Genomic DNA, 21,513 nt, shown 5'->3' on the forward strand with positions numbered 1-21,513 from the left:
TGTGTAGTTTCTATCTGTGGATCAGATATTTTTTTGTGTTGATATGGCCAAATGCTTATCAGATAGATAGTTTGCATGATTACACCATCCTTTAATCATATTACTTATTCTATATGTGTTATTTTTCCACTAAATTAACAAAAGATACAGGGTACAAGAAAAAATCCTGCAAACCCTCAAGCAGCTGCTTGTTGTCTCCCCCTGCAGGTCGATGAATGCCTACCTGGTGGTCTACCTGTGCATTCTTATCAGCAAGGCCTTCATCAACACCGTGCTGAAGTACGTGTGGCAGGCGGATCCCAACAGAGACGAGCCGTGGTACAACGAGAGGACAGAAACGGAGAGACAGAGGCACATCGTGAGTCTGTTAATTACACTGCTTCACTTCGCTTCTTCATCGCCTGTTCACCTTCTTACACTCCCCATGCTCCTCCTCCTCCTCCTCAGTTGATCAGGGCGTTCACAGACTTCCTGGCCTTCATGGTTCTTTTCAACTACATCATTCCCGTCTCCATGTACGTCACCGTGGAGATGCAGAAGTTCCTGGGCTCCTACTTCATCATGTGGGATGATGAAATGTTCGATGAGGAGCTGGGGGAGAGAGCCGTGGTCAACACGTCTGACCTGAATGAGGAGCTGGGACAGGTAGTCAACCTCCCTCTGAGCAGACTAACGTAAAAGCAAATGTTACTGTGTTATACAAAGAGGATTTAGTAGAAAGTTTTCAAGAAATTCAGTATTAATTAAAAGACAAACACACATACAGGACACTTTGCTCTCTTTCCAGGTGGAGTATGTGTTTACAGACAAGACAGGGACTCTGACAGAGAACAATATGGAGTTTATAGAGTGCTGTGTGGACGGACATGTTTACGTGCCTCATGCCATCTGTAACGGACAGGTAACAACCTGATGGACGGGTCGATAGGTCTTCATCTTCATCATCCCGATCACTTTTTAGGCCTGGTGTTGGTATTTGTGATCTTGTGCCATTCAACTAATGTGAACACAGCAGTTGTCTTCTGTTGCTGTGGTTTTAATCTGATTTCCTCAATTCATGTTAATATGTCAGATACATTAACTGATTTGTGTTGTTGCTAGGTGATGCCTGGAGCAGCCGGTATGGACATGATCGATACATCGCCAGGTCCTGATGCCAGGGTGAGCATAGCCTATCTGTGTGTGTGTGTGTGTGTATCTGTGTGTGTGTGTGTGTGTGTGTGTGTGTGTGTGTGTGTGTGTGTGTGTGTGAGGGTAACACTGTGTTGGTCGTCCACCACAGGAGCACGAGGAGCTGTTCTTCCGGGCGCTGTGTTTGTGCCACACGGTGCAGGTGAAGGAGGAGGAGACGGTGGACGGGATCAAACACGGCATCCACCAGGGCAAGTCCACTTCCTTCTACATCTCCTCCTCTCCAGACGAGGTGGCGCTGGTGGAGGGAATGAAGAGGTGGAGCGCACACACACACACACACACACACACACACACACACACACACACACACACACACACAAAATGCCAGAGATAATCAGACTGTTGAATTGTTATTAAAGCCATCTGCACACACACACAGAACAATAATGGTGTGCTGCTCTTTGCCGCAGGCTCGGTTTCACCTACCTGAGACTGAAGGACAGTCACATGGAGATCTTGAATAGAGAGGATGAGATTGAGAGGTGAGCGTGTCCCTTTGAAACAATGTTGTTTATCTCTTTAACCGTCAGCAACAATTCTCTTATCAGCTTTTTATTTATTGTATAAGTTATTTATGGCCACTATTGTACTTCTTATCATTGTTCTACTTTTTCTTTTTTTTTTATCCCACTGGTAAAGTCCTAAAAATTACAACAAGGGCATTTTTAGGTTTGTTTGACATTTTGAGCTCAGTTTACAGTTTCGACATGTTTAGTTAATTCTTAATTTAGAGTGATTAGAGTTGATCTGAACTGCGTTTGTGATATTACGTCAGTGCTGCAACAAGTGTGAGTAGCCTAGTAACAGTTCAAACCTGCAGCCCTCCAGCCTTGATTATAAATTTAGATCGGTGGTGAACAGAGATTAGTATTGTTGCCTGAAATTCATGTTTAAGTTCATGAAGTAGGATTTTATAAAGGTTTTCATAGGATTTTAATGTAACTACAGAATATTTTCAGTGTTTTTTATATGATTTATTGAATTATTGTGATAATTATTATTATTTTTATTATTATCTTTTATCAGGTTTGAGCTGCTGGAGGTTTTGACATTTGACTCAGTCAGACGGAGGATGAGCGTCATTGTCAGGGCCAGCACTGGTAACACACAACAAACTGTTATATATAGAGTTATGTAGAGCATAGGTTTCCATGCATGGTTTCTATCTGACACATTTTCTCCTCCTTTCTTTTCGCCTGTGTGTGTGTGTGTGTGTGTGTGTGTGTGTGTGTGTGTGTGTGTGTGTGTGTGTGTGTGTGTGTGTGTGTGTGTGTGGTTGTTTGTTTGTGAGCAGGTGAGCTCTATCTGTTCTGCAAAGGTGCAGACTCCTCCATCTTCCCCAGGGTTATCTCAGGCAAGGTGGATCAGGTTAGAGCTCGGGTGGAGCACAACGCAGTGGTGAGAGCACACACACACACACACACACACACACACATACACAAACACACACACACACCCTTTCTCATTCTCTCATAGACCCATAAACTAACACAAAGTCATTTTCTCTGGGAACATTTCTGAGACTTCACTGGTTTCTACAGCTACAGCACATGACCACAGCTGTTCCTATGGTTACCATAGGAAGTAGATCAGTGGAGCATGGCCCGCATTTCTACCAAGCAGTTGCTCTGTAATTTTCCATAGCGGTTCCAGTGTGGCTTCTAATAGACAAAACTGCACTAGCAGTTTTCCCTTTCAGCTGTGATACAGGTTGTGATACAAGTTGACTGTGAAGCAAACTAGTGCTAAACTTTAGCAAAATAACCTACTTTAAAGAAATAACCCACCTTAACCAACTGGACAGGTTGTAGAGAAGTACATATAATAAAGCAGTAAACCTCAACATCTTATCACAAAATAACTCCCACAATGCAGAGCTGATTATCACAGAACAAGAGTATCTGAGGGCGGAGTTTGATGTTCAGTTCACTCATACAGATGAGCTAAATACAGTGAATGGAACCTGTAGTGGAAACCAGGTCACGCAGACCGCACTCGTCGAGGTTGCAGCTGCAGATAAATTGTTGTTTTCAGTGAGAGCAGAATGATCTGTAGTGGGTGTTGTACTGGTGAGGCTCAGATAGAAAGAGCGGTTGCTGCCCACACACTCACATTCAGAGACCTCTGAATGTTTGGATGTTGCTGTTTGTTTAGATGGATGGAAAGTGCATGTGTTCTTCTTCTCTAGAGATGAGCAGACTAACCCTGTTTGAATCTTCTGTCTCCTCCAGGAGGGTCTGAGGACACTTTGTGTTGCCTATAGGCCTCTGAGCCCTGAACAGTACCAGGAGGTTTGCCACCTGCTGAACGGTGCCAAGTTGGCACTACAGGACCGGGACAAACGACTGGCGGAGGCCTATGACCTCATAGAGAAGGATCTGATACTACTAGGAGCCACTGCTGTGGAGGACAGGTGGAGGATCTCTTTTAAAGAACAATTTTATTGTTTTATTGCTTTTGGTGTCTTATAGCAATTATGTCTGCACTTCAGACACTGCTAAGCTCTAACTCTTGAGTCTTTGCGTGCTGCTGCCATGACAAGTGCTGCCCCACTTCTAAGTGAGCCAAACTGAGCAAGACCAAGTGGCAGTTCAACCCTCCAATTACACACACTACTGAGACAGTTATAGTGCAGGCTTCAAAGGGATCTGTAACTCAGAGGACATTGGGAGTCTGCTCATCCTGTGCAAAGAGAGGCAGACAGAAAACAATGAAAATGTCTCTGTTGTTGCCTCTGAGCAATATTTTGAATATTTATTTTTGTGCAACTAAAACATCCACTTCCACACATTCTCTCTTCCCTCCACAACAGGCTGCAGGAAAAAGCGGCGGACACCATTGAGTCTCTGCACAAGGCCGGCATGAAGGTGTGGGTGCTGACCGGAGATAAGATGGAGACGGCGGCTGCGACCTGCTATGCCAGCAAGCTCTTCCGTCGCAACACCCAGATCCTGGAGCTGACCACCAAACGCACCGAGGAGCAGAGCCTGCACGATGTCCTGTTTGACCTGAGCCGCACCGTCCTGCGGCAGCACGGGGGCATGACCAGGGACACTTTCTCTGGGTGAGCGTCTGTGTTTGGAAGAGACAATGTGACTCCCTCAGTCTTGTATGGCAGCTAAGCAACCCTTTCCCTATTGACTGGTCTTGTGTTTGTGTAGTTTATCAGCTGACTGCACTGACTATGGTCTGATCATCGACGGAGCCACCCTCTCTGCAGTGCTGAGGCCCGGCCAGGAGGACTCCAACTCAGGGAACTACAAAGAGATCTTCCTAGAAATCTGCCGCAACTGCAGCGCGGTGCTGTGTTGTCGAATGGCGCCGCTCCAGAAAGCTCAGGTACAGAGACTTCTGATGGCGTCTGTGTTGTTTTTCACTCAGTAAGAGTTCCTAGCTATGATGTGACTTTTTCTTTCTAGATTGTGAAGCTGATCAAAGCTTCCAAGGAGCACCCGATCACACTGGCGATTGGAGATGGAGCTAATGATGTCAGCATGATCCTGGAGGCCCATGTTGGCATTGGTTAGTACTGTAGCAGTTTCACCCATCCTGCACCATCTGATCAACATGCAACTGTATGTTAAGTTACTTCAGACAATACATTGCAGCCTGCATCACACTGCAGTTACTGTACAAACATGTAGACTGCTACTTTAACCAAAAAATGTAGCATATAAATGTGTTCAGTCGCTACAGTTTTAATCCGAAATACCAGGAAGTGACAAACCTCTGTCCACCTTTCCAGGTATTATGGGTAAGGAGGGTCGTCAGGCAGTGAGGAACAGTGACTACGCCATCCCAAAGTTCAAACACCTCAAGAAGATGCTGCTCGTCCACGGACACTATTACTACATACGCATCTCTGAACTTGTGCAATATTTCTTCTATAAGGTAGAAGCAGTGTTTGTTTAAGACGTTTGTTTAGGAAAAACAACTCAGGGATGTTAATACTTTAATTCACAGTTTCAAATACTGACCTGCTGCCTGCTTCTTCTCTCACTTATTTGTGTCTTTTTGCAGAATGTATGTTTCATCTTCCCCCAGTTCCTCTACCAGTTCTTCTGTGGCTTCTCACAACAGGTACATACACACACACACACACACACACACATGCACACACACAAAATAAACAAACAATCATTGGGATTGAAAGTAAAACTGACTGAAATGCTGCTCTCTGTCTGTTTCCCCAGCCTCTGTATGATACAGCCTACTTGACTCTGTACAACATCAGCTTCACCTCGCTGCCCATCCTGCTTTACAGTCTCATAGAGCAGCACATTAACATGGACATCCTGAAGAAGGACCCTACACTCTATAGGTTAGTGTTGAAATCTTCCCAAACCATTTAAAACCTTCAGTGAATGCAGGGCAGCACAGCAGGTGTGAGAAGTCTACACCCATCGGCTCTCTAATATTTTAACTATATGTTTACTTCACCTTTATAAGCAGAAGAAACACATAAAGATTTAATATTCAGATTATTTGAGACATTCTCAGTCATAATACCTCCCACTGGATTGTTGGTCTACAAAGTAATGACACTGAGTTATTTCAAAAGCAGAAGGAAACTAACTCAATTTGGCTCTAATAAACTGCAGGCACCAACATTTCCCTACTGATTTTACATCCATGCAAAGGAGACATTTGTTGGATACATCCAGATCAGGCCTCCGCCTCCTTCTTCACTTCACTGATTCAGCTTAGTCACAGCTCCAACTTTTCCGAAGTGAAAACTCGAGGTTTCACATGATCATGTGAAGAATTTCTTCCTCTCAGGCTGAATTCTCCCTTGTCTCATCGTATGACCCTTGTCTCTTGTCACAAACAATGAGACTTCTGAAGAGAAATAAAAGGCCTTACATCATGTATTATTGTAGTGTTTATGAGGAGCCTGTACCTGTGATGTATTCATCAATCACTGCATATGAGGCCTGTGCTAAATCAAATCAAGATATCTCTTTTCATCAGTTTCTGGGTAAAGGAAAGGTCCCTAAGGCAGCTAATGTAGTACTGATCAATAACTGTGTCATCACTCATGTGGGAGGAGGGCAACATGAGTAATTCATGATGTTTACTGTTATGCTGTGTTTATCTTCAGGGATATTGCTAAGAACTCTTTGCTGCGGTGGCCCATCTTCATATATTGGACCATCCTGGGTGTGTACGACGCTATCGTGATGTTCTTTGGTGCTTACTTCCTGTTTGACAACACCACCTTCACCAGCAATGGACAGGTAACACCCATGTGTCTATGCCAACTCATAGACATTGTTTTAATTTTATTGTCAAAGACACAGTATCCACAGGCCGCTGAGTGAAGACATAACTGCTGCCTTTATCTCCACTTTTATATGTTAAATTTAAAGCCATGGATCCTGGATATTTACATTTATATTAAACCGTAGGCTGCATAATTTTATAGAAAATATTTTGCGTTTGATTTCCATGTTCGACAGGCACAGCCACATCTATGATTTGCTGCTTGTCATTTGTCTTTTTCTGTCTTTTTGGGATGTTTTCAGTTTATTAATAAACATAAATCAAAGAGATTTTTTCTCTTTTATTTCCCAGGTTTAAGGTGTATTAACTGCAGCCTTTATGACTGACACACAGTTGCTTTGATAGTAGATTTCTTACTATGAAGCATCAGAGAGATTTATTTTTGGCTTTTTATTTTTTACTCTGATTGTAGCTCTCAAAGTTAAAGGAGGTCTGCACTGCAGCTTCATTTTACAGTTGGCCAATCTCTGATATGTAGCTTGTTGTTGTGTCGTAAGCCCAAGTAGATATTTGCAGGTCATTTTTCAGGTTGTAGGTGGTGGAAACACCAGGTAAAACAGTTAATTGTCTTGCAGTTTTCCTCATAATGTCACCAGTTAATTACTAGAAATCACTTTGTACGGACAACACAATAACCCTCCTCTGTGCATTTCTGCAGCAGGCAGAAAAAGTTTGACGGCTGCTGGTCTAACGTGTTCCCCTGAGTAAAGAATGAGTTTAGTGGACTGACAGTTTTATGTATAAAAGATGACAGACATTCTTCCATCCACATCCAAGACTCGACAGCATGGCGGGTTTTCCACCATCTTCCTCTGTGTTCTCTTTCATTTTCAAGAAGCGTTACTCTCCCAGAAACCTCTTGGACTGCTTTGAGTTGCTTGATTTCACTTATTGTTTTGCATCTAATTTTAATTTATTTTTTCTTCTCCAGCCACAAAACTGTTGTTTATTTTATTATGATTTTCTTCTTCTGGCCTTCTCCTCTTCTTCTTCCTCTTCTCTTACCTTTCTGTTGCTTTTTCTTTTTGCTTCTCTTTCCTCCTCCCAGCTAATGACAACCAACACACAGATGGTAAGCCTGTCCCTGTCTCTCTGTCATCTCTCCCTAGTTTCACTTTTCAGTTTCCTGTTTCGTCCCGTCACACATCCTGATACCGAGCCACCCGTCATCTGTTCACCGTTCATCTCACGTCCAGCCCTTAGTGCCTGCTGTAGATGCAACAGCTGTAGGCCTCTGTGTAGTGACCTCCCTGTAGTGATCAAACACCTTAGGCTTACACTGTGTGTGCATTGTGTGTGTGTATGTGTGTGTGTGTGTGTGTGTGTGTGTGTTCGACTAGAAGCACAGGATACATAAATATGGAAAAAAGTTTGCACTCCTACTTCCATTACATGACATTCGAGCCATCTTTCTAATCTAATTCTCCTGCAGATGATGGTTCTCCTTTTAGATCACAAGAGCATTGTCACAACTGTGGTCACGCTCCAAACCATCAGGACTATTTATGGACTTATTTGTTGGGTGGAATGAAGTTAGCGCTGATGTTTTCATCCATCAGGACGCAAATCTGAGGCTTTTGAATTGTTACAAATAGTAAAAGGGGAAACCCAGAACATTGAAATATACCTTGAAATGTTATCTTTTGCAAGGTAGATGGATTATTTACACAAGGACATCTGTTTTAAGTGATGCTGTGTCACTTTTAACACGTTTTATTTGTTCTTTATTGTACCCTCTTAAAGAAAAAAAGCTTTCCTTCAGGGTTTCATCAGCCACAGTTGTTTTTAATTATATTTAGTAAAAGTAAAAAAAAAACAATCTTACTAGTTCATTCTGTTGAACATTATAATGGGTTCCTTTAATAATGGCAGCCACCAAATATTTTAAGGCTCACTGGCTTTGTCATGTCACAGCTCATGAATGTCATAATTTCATTGTCACTATAACGTCAGGCCGACTTTTTACATTATAATGCCTGTCTTTACTTTCTTTTTTTTCCTTTTTTTTATTCACATATCACACATTTTTATCATTTTTCATTGATTCAACACATTTGGGGAAACCTCAGCAAAAATAAAAAGGTTGTCTCATTATACTTTTTGCATGTTTGTGGCCACAGGATCCAAAGTTGAGTTAGGGTGAAAATCTAAATGACAAAAGTATGACATTGTTTTGATTTTGGCAAATAATCTTTATGACTATCATGAATTTTTAAGAAAGAGCGCATTCAAGCTTTGGTTTAAAAGATGGTCATGGACACTACAATCATTATCATAGGAATATTGTGGATAAAGTGTATTAATTATACTGTAGTCCTCTCGTACGCAGTATCAGTGAGGCTGTAACTTTCAGTCACAAAGAGACTCTAAGTTTTAAACTTACATGACTAATTACAATTTGTTCATTTGTAAATGATGCGTGTAGCACAATTACCATGCACATCACTTCTTCTCGTAACATTTAAACCATCATCGCACATCTTTCCCATACATCAGTCATTGATAATCTGAACTCCCTGCCATCTGTTTGATTGATTGATTCCTTACTGAATATGTGCACTTCAGTTTATCACTATGTAGCACATTAACACCAGGCCTCCAGAGAGATCTTGAATGAGCCAAGGGCAGTTACTTGAGAATTTTCCTGGATTACAGTCCTGTCACTCATGATGCATGTTAAAGGAGTATAGACAGTTTTTAAGCAAGTTCAGCAACAGTTGCTTTAAATCTGTCCAGTTTCCAGCTGAGTGTGTGACATTACACAATGAGTTGCAGCAACACTAGAGTGTGTACTCACTGATGTGACAGTATGTTTGAGATTCAGAGTGAATTGTAGTTCACATTAAATGTCCTGAACGTGTCGCTAACAGCAGCTGTTGTCCCTTTGCTTCTGTAGATGTTTGGAAACTGGACGTTTGGGACTCTGGTCTTCACTGTGTTAGTCTTCACTGTGACGTTCAAGGTAACCACGCATACCCACACAGTATGGACAGTATCTGCACTCACAGAAGCACTCAAGGAAGGCTGAATGAAGCCTCACTGGCATGATTAAAGTGAGCTGTATATGACATGTCTCCTGTCTCTCTTGTAGTTGGCTCTAGATACTCATTACTGGACTTGGATCAACCATTTTGTCATCTGGGGCTCACTGATATTCTTTGTGGTCTTCTCTCTGCTGTGGGGAGGAATCATCTGGTAGGTTTGGAAAACAGTTTTATATTTCATTTTTTGATTCTTAAAATAATGTTGGATGGATTTCTTAACTCCTCTCCTCTCCTCTCCTCTCCTCTCCTCTCCTCTCCTCTCCTCTCCTCCAGGCCCTTCCTCAACTACCAGAGGATGTACTATGTGTTCATGCAGATGTTGTCCAGTGGCCCGGCCTGGCTCAGTATAATCCTTCTGATAACGGCGAGTTTGTTGCCAGATGTGGTAAAGAAGGTGATCTGTAGGGCGCTGTGGCCGACAACTACTGAACGCATACAGGTGGGTACAGTGCACATAACAGTACATACACAATACATAAATATATTGTATTATTAACTTAAAAAAGTAATAAAATTTTAAATTGTACCGTTTTAAACCTAATTTTTGGTCCTGTCACAAACAGGATGTTGCGGCTTCATTTCTTCAGTAATATTAGCCTCTTTCTGTATTGTGAATATTAATCACTATGTAAACTCTAATGCAGTGTGTGAAATGTCTAACTGATGACTGTGGGTCAGCAGATGTATGCTGGCTTTGGCTATGTCCCTGCTCTGTTGGATGTAAGTCAGTAAGCTCCACTCTGTCTGTGTGCAGTGCTCCTTCATTTCTAAGTCTAAGACAATAGAGATGGTGTATATGTATTTTTTAGCAACTGACACTCGAAATATTTTATTAATGGAGAGTTAGTACTGCTGCAGAACCTGGGAGTGGGCGTTCTCCTGTGTAATGTACAGTAATGTTAATCGTCTGCAGGTTACAGTGTGGAAAGCATGCACTGAGTTTGCATGAGTAAAAACTATGAAGTTTGAATAATAGAGATTTGGTGTTGAAGAGCTGGGCCTTGATGTTAGAGATAAAGTGCAGTGAGTTTGTCGTTATTAAACAAAGCAAAGCTTCACTGTAAAGGATACTGTTTACAACACAGCCAGTCACAAGCAAGAAAACTTTATTCATGTTGATCCTTTTAAAACGAAAAAGAATTTATCGAGGGTGTCACATGAAGAAGAAAAGGAAAAGAGAAGGAGATGCAATAGACACAAAAGAGACAAAGAACAAAGAAAAAGAACGAATAGTTTTTCTAGATGTTTTTCTAGATGTTTTTCTAGATGTGCGCTGATTTGTCTTCTTTGCAATAACTGAAGACACTAATCATAAATTTTTAGATAATTAGATTAAAGACTAAACCACACCACTCCCAGGTTCTGGAATCTAGTCCGAGGAGCTTGTGATGAGCACAGCACTGATGTTATTTTTGGTGTAGATGCAGCACATGGGTAGCTAGGGACTTTCCTTCAGGCCGCTGTGATTGTTTCGATAGTTAGATCAGTTGCTGCAGTGTATGAAGGAAAGTCGATGTGTACAGTCTGTTGTGTTTGTTTTCTTACTGTTTGCAGTGAGGTCTGAACTTTTGCCTTCTAATGACCTTAAAGCCTTTTCATGTGTGTCTTCTTCCATGACCTAAATTTCTCCTTTTCCCATGATGAGATATTTCTGATGCACTGACACAGACTTTATCTCTCGTCTGTTTAAATGTGAACACTGTGTATAATTCAGCCTCTCTCTGGAAGCATCACAAGAACTTGTGCTTTCTGTTTTAAATCACACTGATCATGTAGCTCTTTAAAAGATCTGACTGATTCCCCTCTCCTCATTCACTCCTCCCTCTGACCGCCCTTATCCTCCTCTCCTGCCGTACCCCTCCCTCTGGTTCTCCTCCATGGCAGACTAAGCGTCGGTGCCTTGCCTCCGAGCCCTCCACCATCTTTATGCTGTCTCAGACCTCCAGCAGAATCAGTTTCTAACCCAGCCCTCCTGGAGGTGACCCTCTGCCTTTCCTCCTGTCTCTAACGCTCCCTCTTTCTCTCTGAATTTTCCTCTTTCTATATCCTCTTACTTTCTCTCTGCCCCTCGTTTGCATGAAGTGACTCTCTCGTCAGTCTGATTGCATGCCAGTGCATCTATGTCTTTGTTTTAGAAATCAGTTTCCTTTTAAAGGTTAGAATATGTGTATTTTTATCTTTAAGTGGGAGACCCTTCATGTGTTTGTGTCTGAATGTGTGTGTCTGTGTGTGTGTTTGTGTGTGTGTGTGTTTGCGTGTGTGTGTGTGCGTGTCCACAGTGTGTGAGAGATAAAGGGTTTGAGAGGGCCCTGGCCTACCAGAGTACTGACTCGTTACTAGATGGAGTAGCTGTCACAGAAACCTAAGAGGTCTTCAGCATGGTAAAAGACACACAGCCTTGCCAGTGTGTGTGTGTGTGTGTGTGTGTGTGTGATGGTTGGATTGGGTAATGGTGGTAATTTGGTAATGGATTAACATCCTGCAGTGATGGGGTTTACCTTGCTGTGGTGTGCGGTTCCCAGGTTTGACTTTTGGACATTGTACCTGACTAACACGTGAGTTGTGGTGTGTTTGTTTGTGTGTCTGTATGCGTTTGTGAACACCGAACGAGCTGACACTTCTCCAGGTATTGTATAATATACTTGCATCCCGTTGGGTAATTCTTTACATGGAGCTCTGGCGCCCTCTAGTGACACATTTCAGCATCGCTACAGAGGCAGAAGACTGTTTACTCACAGTGGGACTGAGCGTTCATGCATGTTTGTCACTTTTTCATTTGCATGGTTTGGTTTGGTTCTATAAAAGCAAGCTTATGGTGTTACATTGTGCTACAATATTTATTTATTTATTTATTTATTTTTTGTACTAATGTGTAATGTGCTCGGGTTGCATTGCTTGTGTCTAAAAAGAGCGCACAGGACATTATTATCACAGCTGGCCAATTAGATTAAAGGCACTGCAATATTTTATTAATTATATTATATAAACAAACAACTGAATAGTCTGGTAATGCAGAGTTAGGACAGGAAATTTTCTTGTCTTGTGCAGTGGCTCATTTAGAACTCGCTTCTTCAGCTGTAACCTTCCTCTAACTGAAGCTCGTGCTCTAATCTCTGCTCCAAAACATCAAGAGTAAAACCCCTGAGAGAGAAGAAGCCGTCCAAATACAAAGTCAGGCTCCAGTTCATCCCAGAGGTGTTGGATTGGGTTTTGGGTTGAGGTCAGGACTCTGCGCAGACCAGTCATGTTTTATCTCACCAAACTGGGAAAACTCTGGGAAAACAGCTCCAGACCATGCAAAAGTATGTGTCCACAATTTGTTAGTGAACCATATCACAGTGAATTTTGGCCAGCTGGGATAACAATGTCTCCTCAATGTATATCCTCCACCTGCTGTCTGAGAGCTCTCTGCAGTTCTCCACAAGTAACATGTTTCCTTGTCTATTTTTACTTTTTCCTCCCTCTCTCCCTCTGTCTCTCTCAATCTCTCTCCTGCACTGTCTCCTTCTCCTCCCTCTTTATACTCACGCAGAACGCTGATAAACTGTACAAGGGCCAGCTCTCCGAGTTCACCCCCCTGGCATCTCTCCATGCCCCATCCAAGGCTGGCAGCCACCGGCGAGGCTCGGCCCACCAAAGGAACGCCCCAAACCCTCGAAGGTCTGAACCCTTTACCAAGAAAGTCATGTTCACACGCTGGCAAAGAGCACCAGACTACTGCACCTTCACCCCGCTCCTCCGGTTCGCAGATGGGTCCCGCCACCCAAGACAGGGACACGCTTACAGTGGGGCGGGGCCTGAGACCTCAGTCTAATTTATTTTTTGTTTGTTGTTTTTCTATTCTTATATTCTGATATCAAATACAATGGCATCAGTTTGGAGTTGAACTGAAGAAAAAGGAGTGATTATGATAAATTGGTCCAGATGTGGATCAGGTCACTGCTATCAGAGCTGGGAAGTAAAGTCACCCAAAAGTAACTGAATTTGTTCATGTTACTGAGCTGGCGTAACCTTCATAACTGCTCCCAGGTCAGCAGCCGAGTATGGCACAAAGCACTGTGGGACGGCTCTGGGAAGGACTCCATCCACAGGGCCTCGCTCACCGCCACAACGTGCAAAGGGCTCAGTGTACCGATGTCACAATGAAATGAAAGTGATTTCATAAAGCACATTATGTCACACTAAAAATATGTGCACTGGCCCTTTAAATCCATCTGCCTCTGACAGCGGGCAGCTGAAGTGTACTTTTCTCTAATTAGTAGGATTTATATGACTTTTTAAAGACTGATCATGGTGTGTTGTGACTGGAATTGTGCTGCTGCTGCTGCTGCTGCTGCTGCTGCTGCTGCTGCTGATGATGATGATGATGATGAAGATAGTACAGGCACAGGCTTTCTCTGACCAAACATTTTCTTTTCTTTAATTCCTCTCTTTATTTCCTTCTTTCCATCTGTCTCTTCTGCCTCTTTATAGGACTAACTGGTGTTGCCTGTGTGCAAACCTGTTATCCCGAAATACTCCGTAGGACTCTGGGGTCAGATCCTACAGCATTGTAAGGAGGGGTGTGGTAGAGAAGTGAAGCTTGAGTGTTTGAAAAGTGGATCTGAGTCGGCCTTTTCTTCCTCTTTTATTACTTATTCTTTATTCTGTCTTAAAGAAAAAAAGACCAACTTTAGCTCCACGTCCAACACTTTAGCTTTTAAACTCACCTGTAGGTAGTGTAGAGTGTGTGGGGGGGTAGGTGTGTGCATCTGTGTGCTGATAGCTAGTGGTCGTCTTAGTGTTTGTGCTGTATTCATCTCTGCAGGATCTCCTTCTCTCTTATTGTCTTTGAAGCACTTTAACTATAGACATTCATCTTATATTTATCTATAATGCTGAGAGACTAATCTAAGTTTTTCTGCCTTGTTGATTTAGTGATAGAATCCAGTAGAAATGGCTGTGTGACGGCTTGCTAGCTGTTTCTTAATGCCTTAATGTCAGCTTGTAAATACCACAGAGATTATGAACCAAAGAACCTGAAGAAAGAAAAACCTGACCTCCTCAAGGCAACAACTGAGCGATATAATTAGATGTGTGGTCCGTAAGTCAGTTGTCGAGTTTGGGGAGGTTTGATTTTTGGTTGCATATCATTTCAGCACCTTAAAAATTTACAACCAATCATAACGCAAGGATTCTATCAAGTGCTCCAAACTACTTGATGCCTTAAATTAGTAGTTAATATTTCTGAGATTTGCTCATTGGTCATATAGACATTTATTCAGGAGAACACACATATAATCATAACTGTAACACTGTAATATACACTGATGGACACACAACCTCTATATAACAGACAGCGCAGGAAAAAAAGTATGAAATGAAACAAATATCTAATAATTAATTTAACTTATTTCCATTATATTTTATTAACATCATGCAGGTGCACAGGTCAGTGCACAGTCACTAAAACCTCTGCTCCTCCTGCAGCAGAAAACAATAGAAGTGTTTTCTAATGTGACTCATAAATTAGATTTAGACTCGCTTTCATGTTCTCAGTTTTGGCCGACGTCATGTTTGCCAGAGTGAGACGTTTACTCCCCTTCTTGCTGAGAGTCACAAGAGAAGATCGACCACCATTCCCATGCAGGTACCACCAGCGGCCAGTTAGCTTAGCTTAGCACAAAGACTGGCAACAGGGGGAAACATGTAGCCTGGCTTTGTGAAAATGTATCACACCTCTAAACCTCTAATGTATTATTAGAGAAGATGAATATTACTTTGTTAGGAAGCTGTAGAGGTGTTTGTTCAGAGGTAAAATAAATCCACCTGCCAGCTAAGCTAAGCTGAACGTCTCCTGGCTGTAGCTTCGTATTGATCATCCAAACATGAGAGTGGTATCAATATTCTGATCTGACTCTCTGCAAGAAAGCTGTTTATTTAACTGATTCATGAAAAATATTATTTCATTGTATTCAAGCTCACCTTGAAGTCTGCACCTTCGAAAGTAAGCCGTTTCTTGACTTAACTGAGCAGTAATATAAATGGAACAGCCAACACCTGTTATAGTAAAGGGCAGTGCCATGTTATAGAAGAAAATGTTTGTTTGTTACATGAACAAAAGTTGAAAAAAAAAATGTACAAAATGTGACAGAAAAGAAACATTTCAGGCATAGGACTGTCATCAATAGTAAATGGCACCTCAAGGTCTTTTTTTTTTGTGTGTGTGTGTGATTCAGATCCAAACTTTGACCTGTTCTGTTTGGTGAAATCACAGTCAGATGTGCCTGAGTGCAAAACTGAACGTTAGCGCGCTCGGTGGAGTTCGTCACTTAGCAGACGTTGTGAAAAGATTTCTCATATTTCTGTCTTTCATCATCAGTCAGCTTGTCGTTTATGAGCTGTAGGAAATTCAGGTATCAGACATTCATACTCATAACTCATACAGATGCTGTTCCACATTATGTTGTCAACAGAATACATTTGTGAGGTGTTTTAGTTTTGCGTGTTAGATTGATTATGGCATCTTATTGCTCAGCGCTCATGCTCTTCAAAGCCTTACGATGGTGTAACAAGAGTGTAATGAGATTATCTACCGTCAACTGTGCAGTCTATGAATTCTGTCTTACACTTTTCCTGTTTCAACTCTTACCCTCTCTCTGTCTTTCTAGCTCTCTCGCTCTCTCTATCTCTCTCTCTCTCTTTCTCTCTCTCTGCTGAAGTGATGTGGAAGTTTTCCTACCTCTGTGACAGCCGCCTCCACTCGTCCTCATCATCACCCTCTTCGTCTGTCTCGGCCATTCTTCCATAGGTCTGTCCATCCATCCATCTACGCATCCGTATGTGAGACAGAGTAGAAGTAACGTTTGTACTCTACTTTGAATAGTCTTTTGAACCAAAGCCTTGTTGCTGCTAGAGATACTTGTAGCTGCTTTACATTAGGTGCCTTGTGGTAGTTTCTCTGTCTGTGCTGAACTGTCTTTGCTTGCTTTTATGTTACATTTACGACTAATAATATTTGGCATTCGGATGGGAAAGCACTGCAGATGATGGATGTGAATGTAAAAGTTAATCTTATGCAGATTCTACTGTTCAAGAAGACTCATTTGGAACAAATACAGCACTGAAATATTATCATAAACACACAATCAATGAACAAATTAATCACCACTTGCACCAAAACATTCAACGACTTATTTTAATGTCTGTTTTTTATTCTTTTTATTCAAATTTTTTTTATATATGTCCAAGAGGGCATTTGTCTCTGAAATGTTATTTTTACTGTTTTCATTAATGTATAAAGTATAAAATTCCCATATACCACGTGAGGAGTGAGTGGTCTCACTCAGTGGTCAGAGCACACTGGAAAGATCTTTAATCTTTATTTTAAAGACATAGAAAACTTGAAGAGCTCCAGCTCTGCTTGATCGATCAACTGCAGTCGATCAATATTACAAACTGGGATTTTTTTTAGAAAATATTCAGTGTATGTTTCCTTTAATGTCTGACTTGAGATTCTGGTTTTCTACTTCAATATTTATATAAAAACAGTAATACTGTCGGATTCTGAGGTAAAATCCACTTGTCTCTGTGATTTGCTAATTAAAGGGTCAATTCGGCCAAATTACAAAAGGAAAAAGAAAAAGCATAAGATAATAATTTAAAATTACATGCTTGGTGTGGAAACAAATCTTAGGGATACATATCTCTATATTAAAAATAAAAACCAAAACTATATCTGCATGGCTTGATGTCACTAGAGGTAATTGAGAAAATACTGGGGTTTTTTTGTTGTTGTTGTTTTTTTGTAATTTGGGTGAACTGGCCCTTTAATATTCTCAGGCTTGTGAATGTAAAACATGTAATCAAGGATCCTGTTCTTCCTCCTGCTGTGTGTGAATTCAAATTGGGCTTTGATAGATACACACTCGTGAGGGGAGATGTTTGTCAACCATAACTGTGTGCCAGTATTCAGTATTGTAATATCTGACTGTTTTCCCACCTGAATCCATAAGTAATAAGAGAAATCAATACTGTACAAAACTGTTGACTAAGATCATCCCAGAGAGTAGCTGATGGCTCTTGCATAAAGAGAATCACCAGCACAGAAGCTTTTATTCTTTATTATTGGAGTTTTCTAATCAAGCCTGGCTGAATATTGGCATTTAGAGGCACCTGGGAGTCTTTCATATATAAATTATTGCCATACAGTCAGGCAACATCCTGTAACTGGGATCCATATAAATGAATGAATACGTTAGAAAATAAATCCTTCAGAGCTTTTTGTATGTATGTTAGAGGTCATGTGAGGCTTTGTTTGTCTTTTTTTTTTTACTTTCCGGAAACTGTATTTGTGTGTCTTATTTGTGTAGTAGAGTTTTCTAACAGCCGCACTGGGTTGTGACAAAACAACACTGGACATGTATGTATGCATAGCTTTAAAGACTTCACAAAAAAAAAAAGAAGAGATTTCTGTGGTGTTAGCTCAGATACACCCCTGCACTGAACCGTCTCGTCTGATGATTGACACTTTGCTGTAGAAATTTTCAAAGCCATTAATGGTGGATTTAAGGTCTTACTGTACCAATCACTCTTGTCCTCACTGTCCTGATCTTTCAAGACCACCTTAACTGACAGCCTTCAAACCGAATGTTATCTTTTCTCTTTTACAATGGATTACTGTATAGTGTTCTGTATTCATAACCAACAGTATCTATAATCGCTGTACACTCGGATACGGTATATACACATGTATACAATACATAAATGTAGTTATGTTAATTAATGTACAGTTTTGGGGTCTTTTTGTATACAGTTTTTAACAGAGTCATATGGAGATTTACTTGTGGATTTTTGCCAACCTTTCTGTAGCTATCAATAGCAAACAACTGTACATTTGCTTCAAAATAAAAGCCAGAAGTGGAAATGTGACACTAGAGATAATGTGGTTTCTTTTTTCATGAGTTATAGTAAGTGCACTTCCTGCATCAGCCACGGGGATGCAGTAGAGTATTTCTGATGTGTCAAGACCTTTTTTTTTTTGGAACCTTTTAAAGATCCGAGTTGACAAATCAAACGCGCCCGAAGAGTTTCTAAATACCTGAAACTGATGAAAGTATGTTTCATGAGAAGTCAGAGCATGTGCATCTAACTAACCTCTGTTCATACACACTGTGTTTTCTCCAATTAAACTACCAGCTGTGTTGAAAATGTTTTTTAAAAAAAAAGACAATTTTTAGATTTAATGTCTTCCCCAAAGTTGCTTCAGGGCTGCTGTCTGCACCATCTGAGGATGTCAACAAGATTAGGATGGAGGTTTTGGATCGATTGGATTCCCTTCATCCTTTTCACTTCTCATCTGCGCTGATCTCCACGTCCTCTCCTCCACAGCTGGCAGCCGCTGAGACCTGCTAGTGTGTCTGACAAGGATGGAGAAATAACTAGGGCACGACTGTCAGAGGTGAAATCACGGGAGGGGGGGTGGGGTGGGGGGGTGGCTGGGGGATTGCACATAAGAAAAGTAGATGTTGAAAAGTGGCAGTGCATTTTCTACCTTCGTCCCCAAGCTGATTTTTTTTTTTCAGGAGCTGTTCTTACCAAGTTAAAGTGTAGTGACTCATTCAGTCACTTTCAGAATGAGAGCAGAACGACTTAACAAACTCTTAAGGTTTTACCACCTATTTCATCAACTCCAACACCTCTAAAAACTTAAACTATAAATACATACTATGTCTACCTTTGATTTCATTTTAATGGTGTATTACTTAAAATACACAGACAGGTGGGAGGTGTAATTTAAGGTGCAATAAGTCCTTTAGAACCTCTTCACCATCTGTTTAGACTTCCTTCACGTCAAACTGCCTGAGGCTGAATCGCTTGAAGCACATTAGTGAGACATAATAACACACTTTTTTTTTTTAAGGTAGGTGTTATGTGTGTCAGTAAGTAGCTGTAACAAAGAATGTTAGATTAAGATGAATTCACACCCCCAGTCACACGGATATACTCAGTGTGTCGAGTAGATCCACAGAATGACATGGTGGAAACGGAAAGGGGACTGGCAGAGAAATGTCTCGGGATCATCGGCTCATTTTTCCATCAGGCCGAGAGTCAGACTTATCCGTCTGAAGCTGCAGCGAGCAACCGTGCAGCAACAGGTGACTTTAAAATATCTGCACACAAAGCCAAGAACGCAGAAACTTCTCTGCAACCACAACAGATTCAAAAACCATGACATGTGGCTACTTTTCCCAGTGTTGATGCTAAACTAAGCCAACAGCTCCAGCTCCTTATTAACCATTCAGAAACGAGAGGAGGTGTAAATCTTCTCATCTAACTCCAGCAGGAAAGCGAACAAGTGATGTGGGCAAAACAAGCTGCACCAGCTGTTCTAATTTTGCATTTTTGGAGACTCCAAAAAGAAATCAACAGTTAATTATTTTAAAGTTAACTCAGTTTCTTCACTTAAATTCAGCTCAAACTGATGTGTTGGACGTTTCCGGGATGATAAATAAAGTCATGACAGATAATAGATCACATGCTGTGTGTTATCATTAAGCACTCTGGCTATGTTGACCTGCTTTAGGGGGATTTAAAGGGAATCGATTTGTTAATTTGATTACTAATTATCAATCAGCTCTCAATTACAGACATTTTGACACCTGCAGTAATAGCAGTGAGTGCGTGTGTGTGTGTGTGTGTGTGTGTGTGTGTGTGAGTGTGAGTGTTGTTGCACATTTCTATGCCCAGCAGTAGGTCTGACAGTCAAACTAGCTTTAAATTATTAGACCTACCCACCACACACACACACACACACACACACACACAGACTCTTGTCTCATGGTTGTAATGTCAGTGTGTGTCTCTATTCACGGTATTAAATGGAGGGAGGTGATGGAAGCAGCCACACGTGAAATCTACGAATTAGCTGTGAAATTGCTGTTATTTGCCACCGATTGTTTATGACTCAGTACACAGTGTGTTGTTTTTTTTTTTTGTTTTTTTTTGGGGGGGTGGGGGGGATTTCTCTTTTGTCTGTACAAAGGGCTTTCTCATTATTATGTCCTGGCTTTTAAGGGAGTTGTTTGAGGATGGATGCACACATACACACACACGCTCTCACCAACAGGGAAGTTCACAAATTGAGTGTGTGTTCGGTGAGCTTTAACACAAACAATCTTAAAGGAAATTTTAAAATTGAACATGTAACATTTGAACAAAATTTTCTGTTGTTTCTGGAAATGAAACTGTGATTGGCTCCTTCTTTCTCCACCTCAGCTTTTTCTCCTCCTAGATTTTCTATCACCTTCAGCCTCGGCATCTCAGCTTCTCGGGGGAAATTGTGCAGAAACTTTATTCCATCGGTCCTCTCGTCTTGTCATGTCTTTGTCACTCTCGTCAATGTCCTGGCACACAATAAAGTCAAATACAATACGAGACAATGAGCCTTAAAGACTTTGAGTTAGCTGAATGCTGAGGGGGCTGTAGATGTCATCTGGTGCTGTATGCACACCATGATGCACACACAGTTACATGACAGTCTATATAGACTATATATATGTATGTATAGGTACCATTTAATAAGACTACCCATATAAATGGGTTATAATTAGGCTATTAATTTGGTTGTTAACACTTTAAAATCTTTGTTCAATAAATCTTTGTAGACAATTGTAAACAAGTTATAACAGTATTCATACATTGATGCAGGCTCACTACTTGGCAAGATCAAGTTAATGCTTACTACTCATTAATCTTACTAATGAGTTAGTCTTATAGTAACTCATTAATAAATGGTGATGTGTTTCACACGTCACATTAAGGCTCCCTCTTACCAGTTAAAAATGGTAGTAAGATTAATGAGAATATGAAAACAGTGTTATAACTTGTTTAGAATTGTTTATTTATGATTTATAAAGTGTTAACAAGCTAATTAATGAACTAGTTATAAATCATCTATAAATCCCTTCAAAGGGTAGTCTTATTGTAAAGTCATACATACAGAATAGACTGA

The 21,513-nt window shown here is 41.0% G+C and overlaps 1 protein-coding gene across 3 annotated transcripts in view; it reads left to right on the plus strand.

The window, feature by feature from the left end:
- atp11a (ATPase phospholipid transporting 11A) overlaps positions 1-14,938 on the plus strand; it is a 42,969-nt gene extending 28,031 nt beyond the window's left edge. Inside the window, exons 12-32 of one of the 3 annotated variants that reach the window (XM_022766679.1) lie at positions 208-358; positions 448-645; positions 788-901; positions 1,102-1,161; positions 1,283-1,449; positions 1,605-1,676; positions 2,221-2,294; positions 2,489-2,592; positions 3,426-3,607; positions 4,007-4,258; positions 4,356-4,533; positions 4,614-4,716; positions 4,940-5,085; positions 5,215-5,274; positions 5,388-5,515; positions 6,296-6,431; positions 7,526-7,549; positions 9,374-9,439; positions 9,569-9,672; positions 9,795-9,960; positions 13,054-14,938. In XM_022766679.1, coding sequence (XP_022622400.1) covers positions 208-358; positions 448-645; positions 788-901; positions 1,102-1,161; positions 1,283-1,449; positions 1,605-1,676; positions 2,221-2,294; positions 2,489-2,592; positions 3,426-3,607; positions 4,007-4,258; positions 4,356-4,533; positions 4,614-4,716; positions 4,940-5,085; positions 5,215-5,274; positions 5,388-5,515; positions 6,296-6,431; positions 7,526-7,549; positions 9,374-9,439; positions 9,569-9,672; positions 9,795-9,960; positions 13,054-13,335 — 2,767 coding nt within the window. In that variant the 3' untranslated portion in view covers positions 13,336-14,938. Of the gene's footprint in view, positions 1-207; positions 359-447; positions 646-787; positions 902-1,101; positions 1,162-1,282; positions 1,450-1,604; positions 1,677-2,220; positions 2,295-2,488; positions 2,593-3,425; positions 3,608-4,006; positions 4,259-4,355; positions 4,534-4,613; positions 4,717-4,939; positions 5,086-5,214; positions 5,275-5,387; positions 5,516-6,295; positions 6,432-7,525; positions 7,550-9,373; positions 9,440-9,568; positions 9,673-9,794; positions 9,961-11,405; positions 11,484-13,053 lie in introns of those variants that run through there. The other 2 variants (XM_022766680.1, XM_022766681.1) reach the window with 2 other exon arrangements.
- Positions 14,939-21,513: the final 6,575 nt, after the last annotated feature.

This window comes from Seriola dumerili, unplaced genomic scaffold (assembly GCF_002260705.1).
Source record: "Seriola dumerili isolate Sdu_G_001 unplaced genomic scaffold, Sdu_1.0 BDQW01000998.1, whole genome shotgun sequence".
Taxonomy (NCBI): Eukaryota; Metazoa; Chordata; class Actinopteri; order Carangiformes; family Carangidae; genus Seriola; species Seriola dumerili.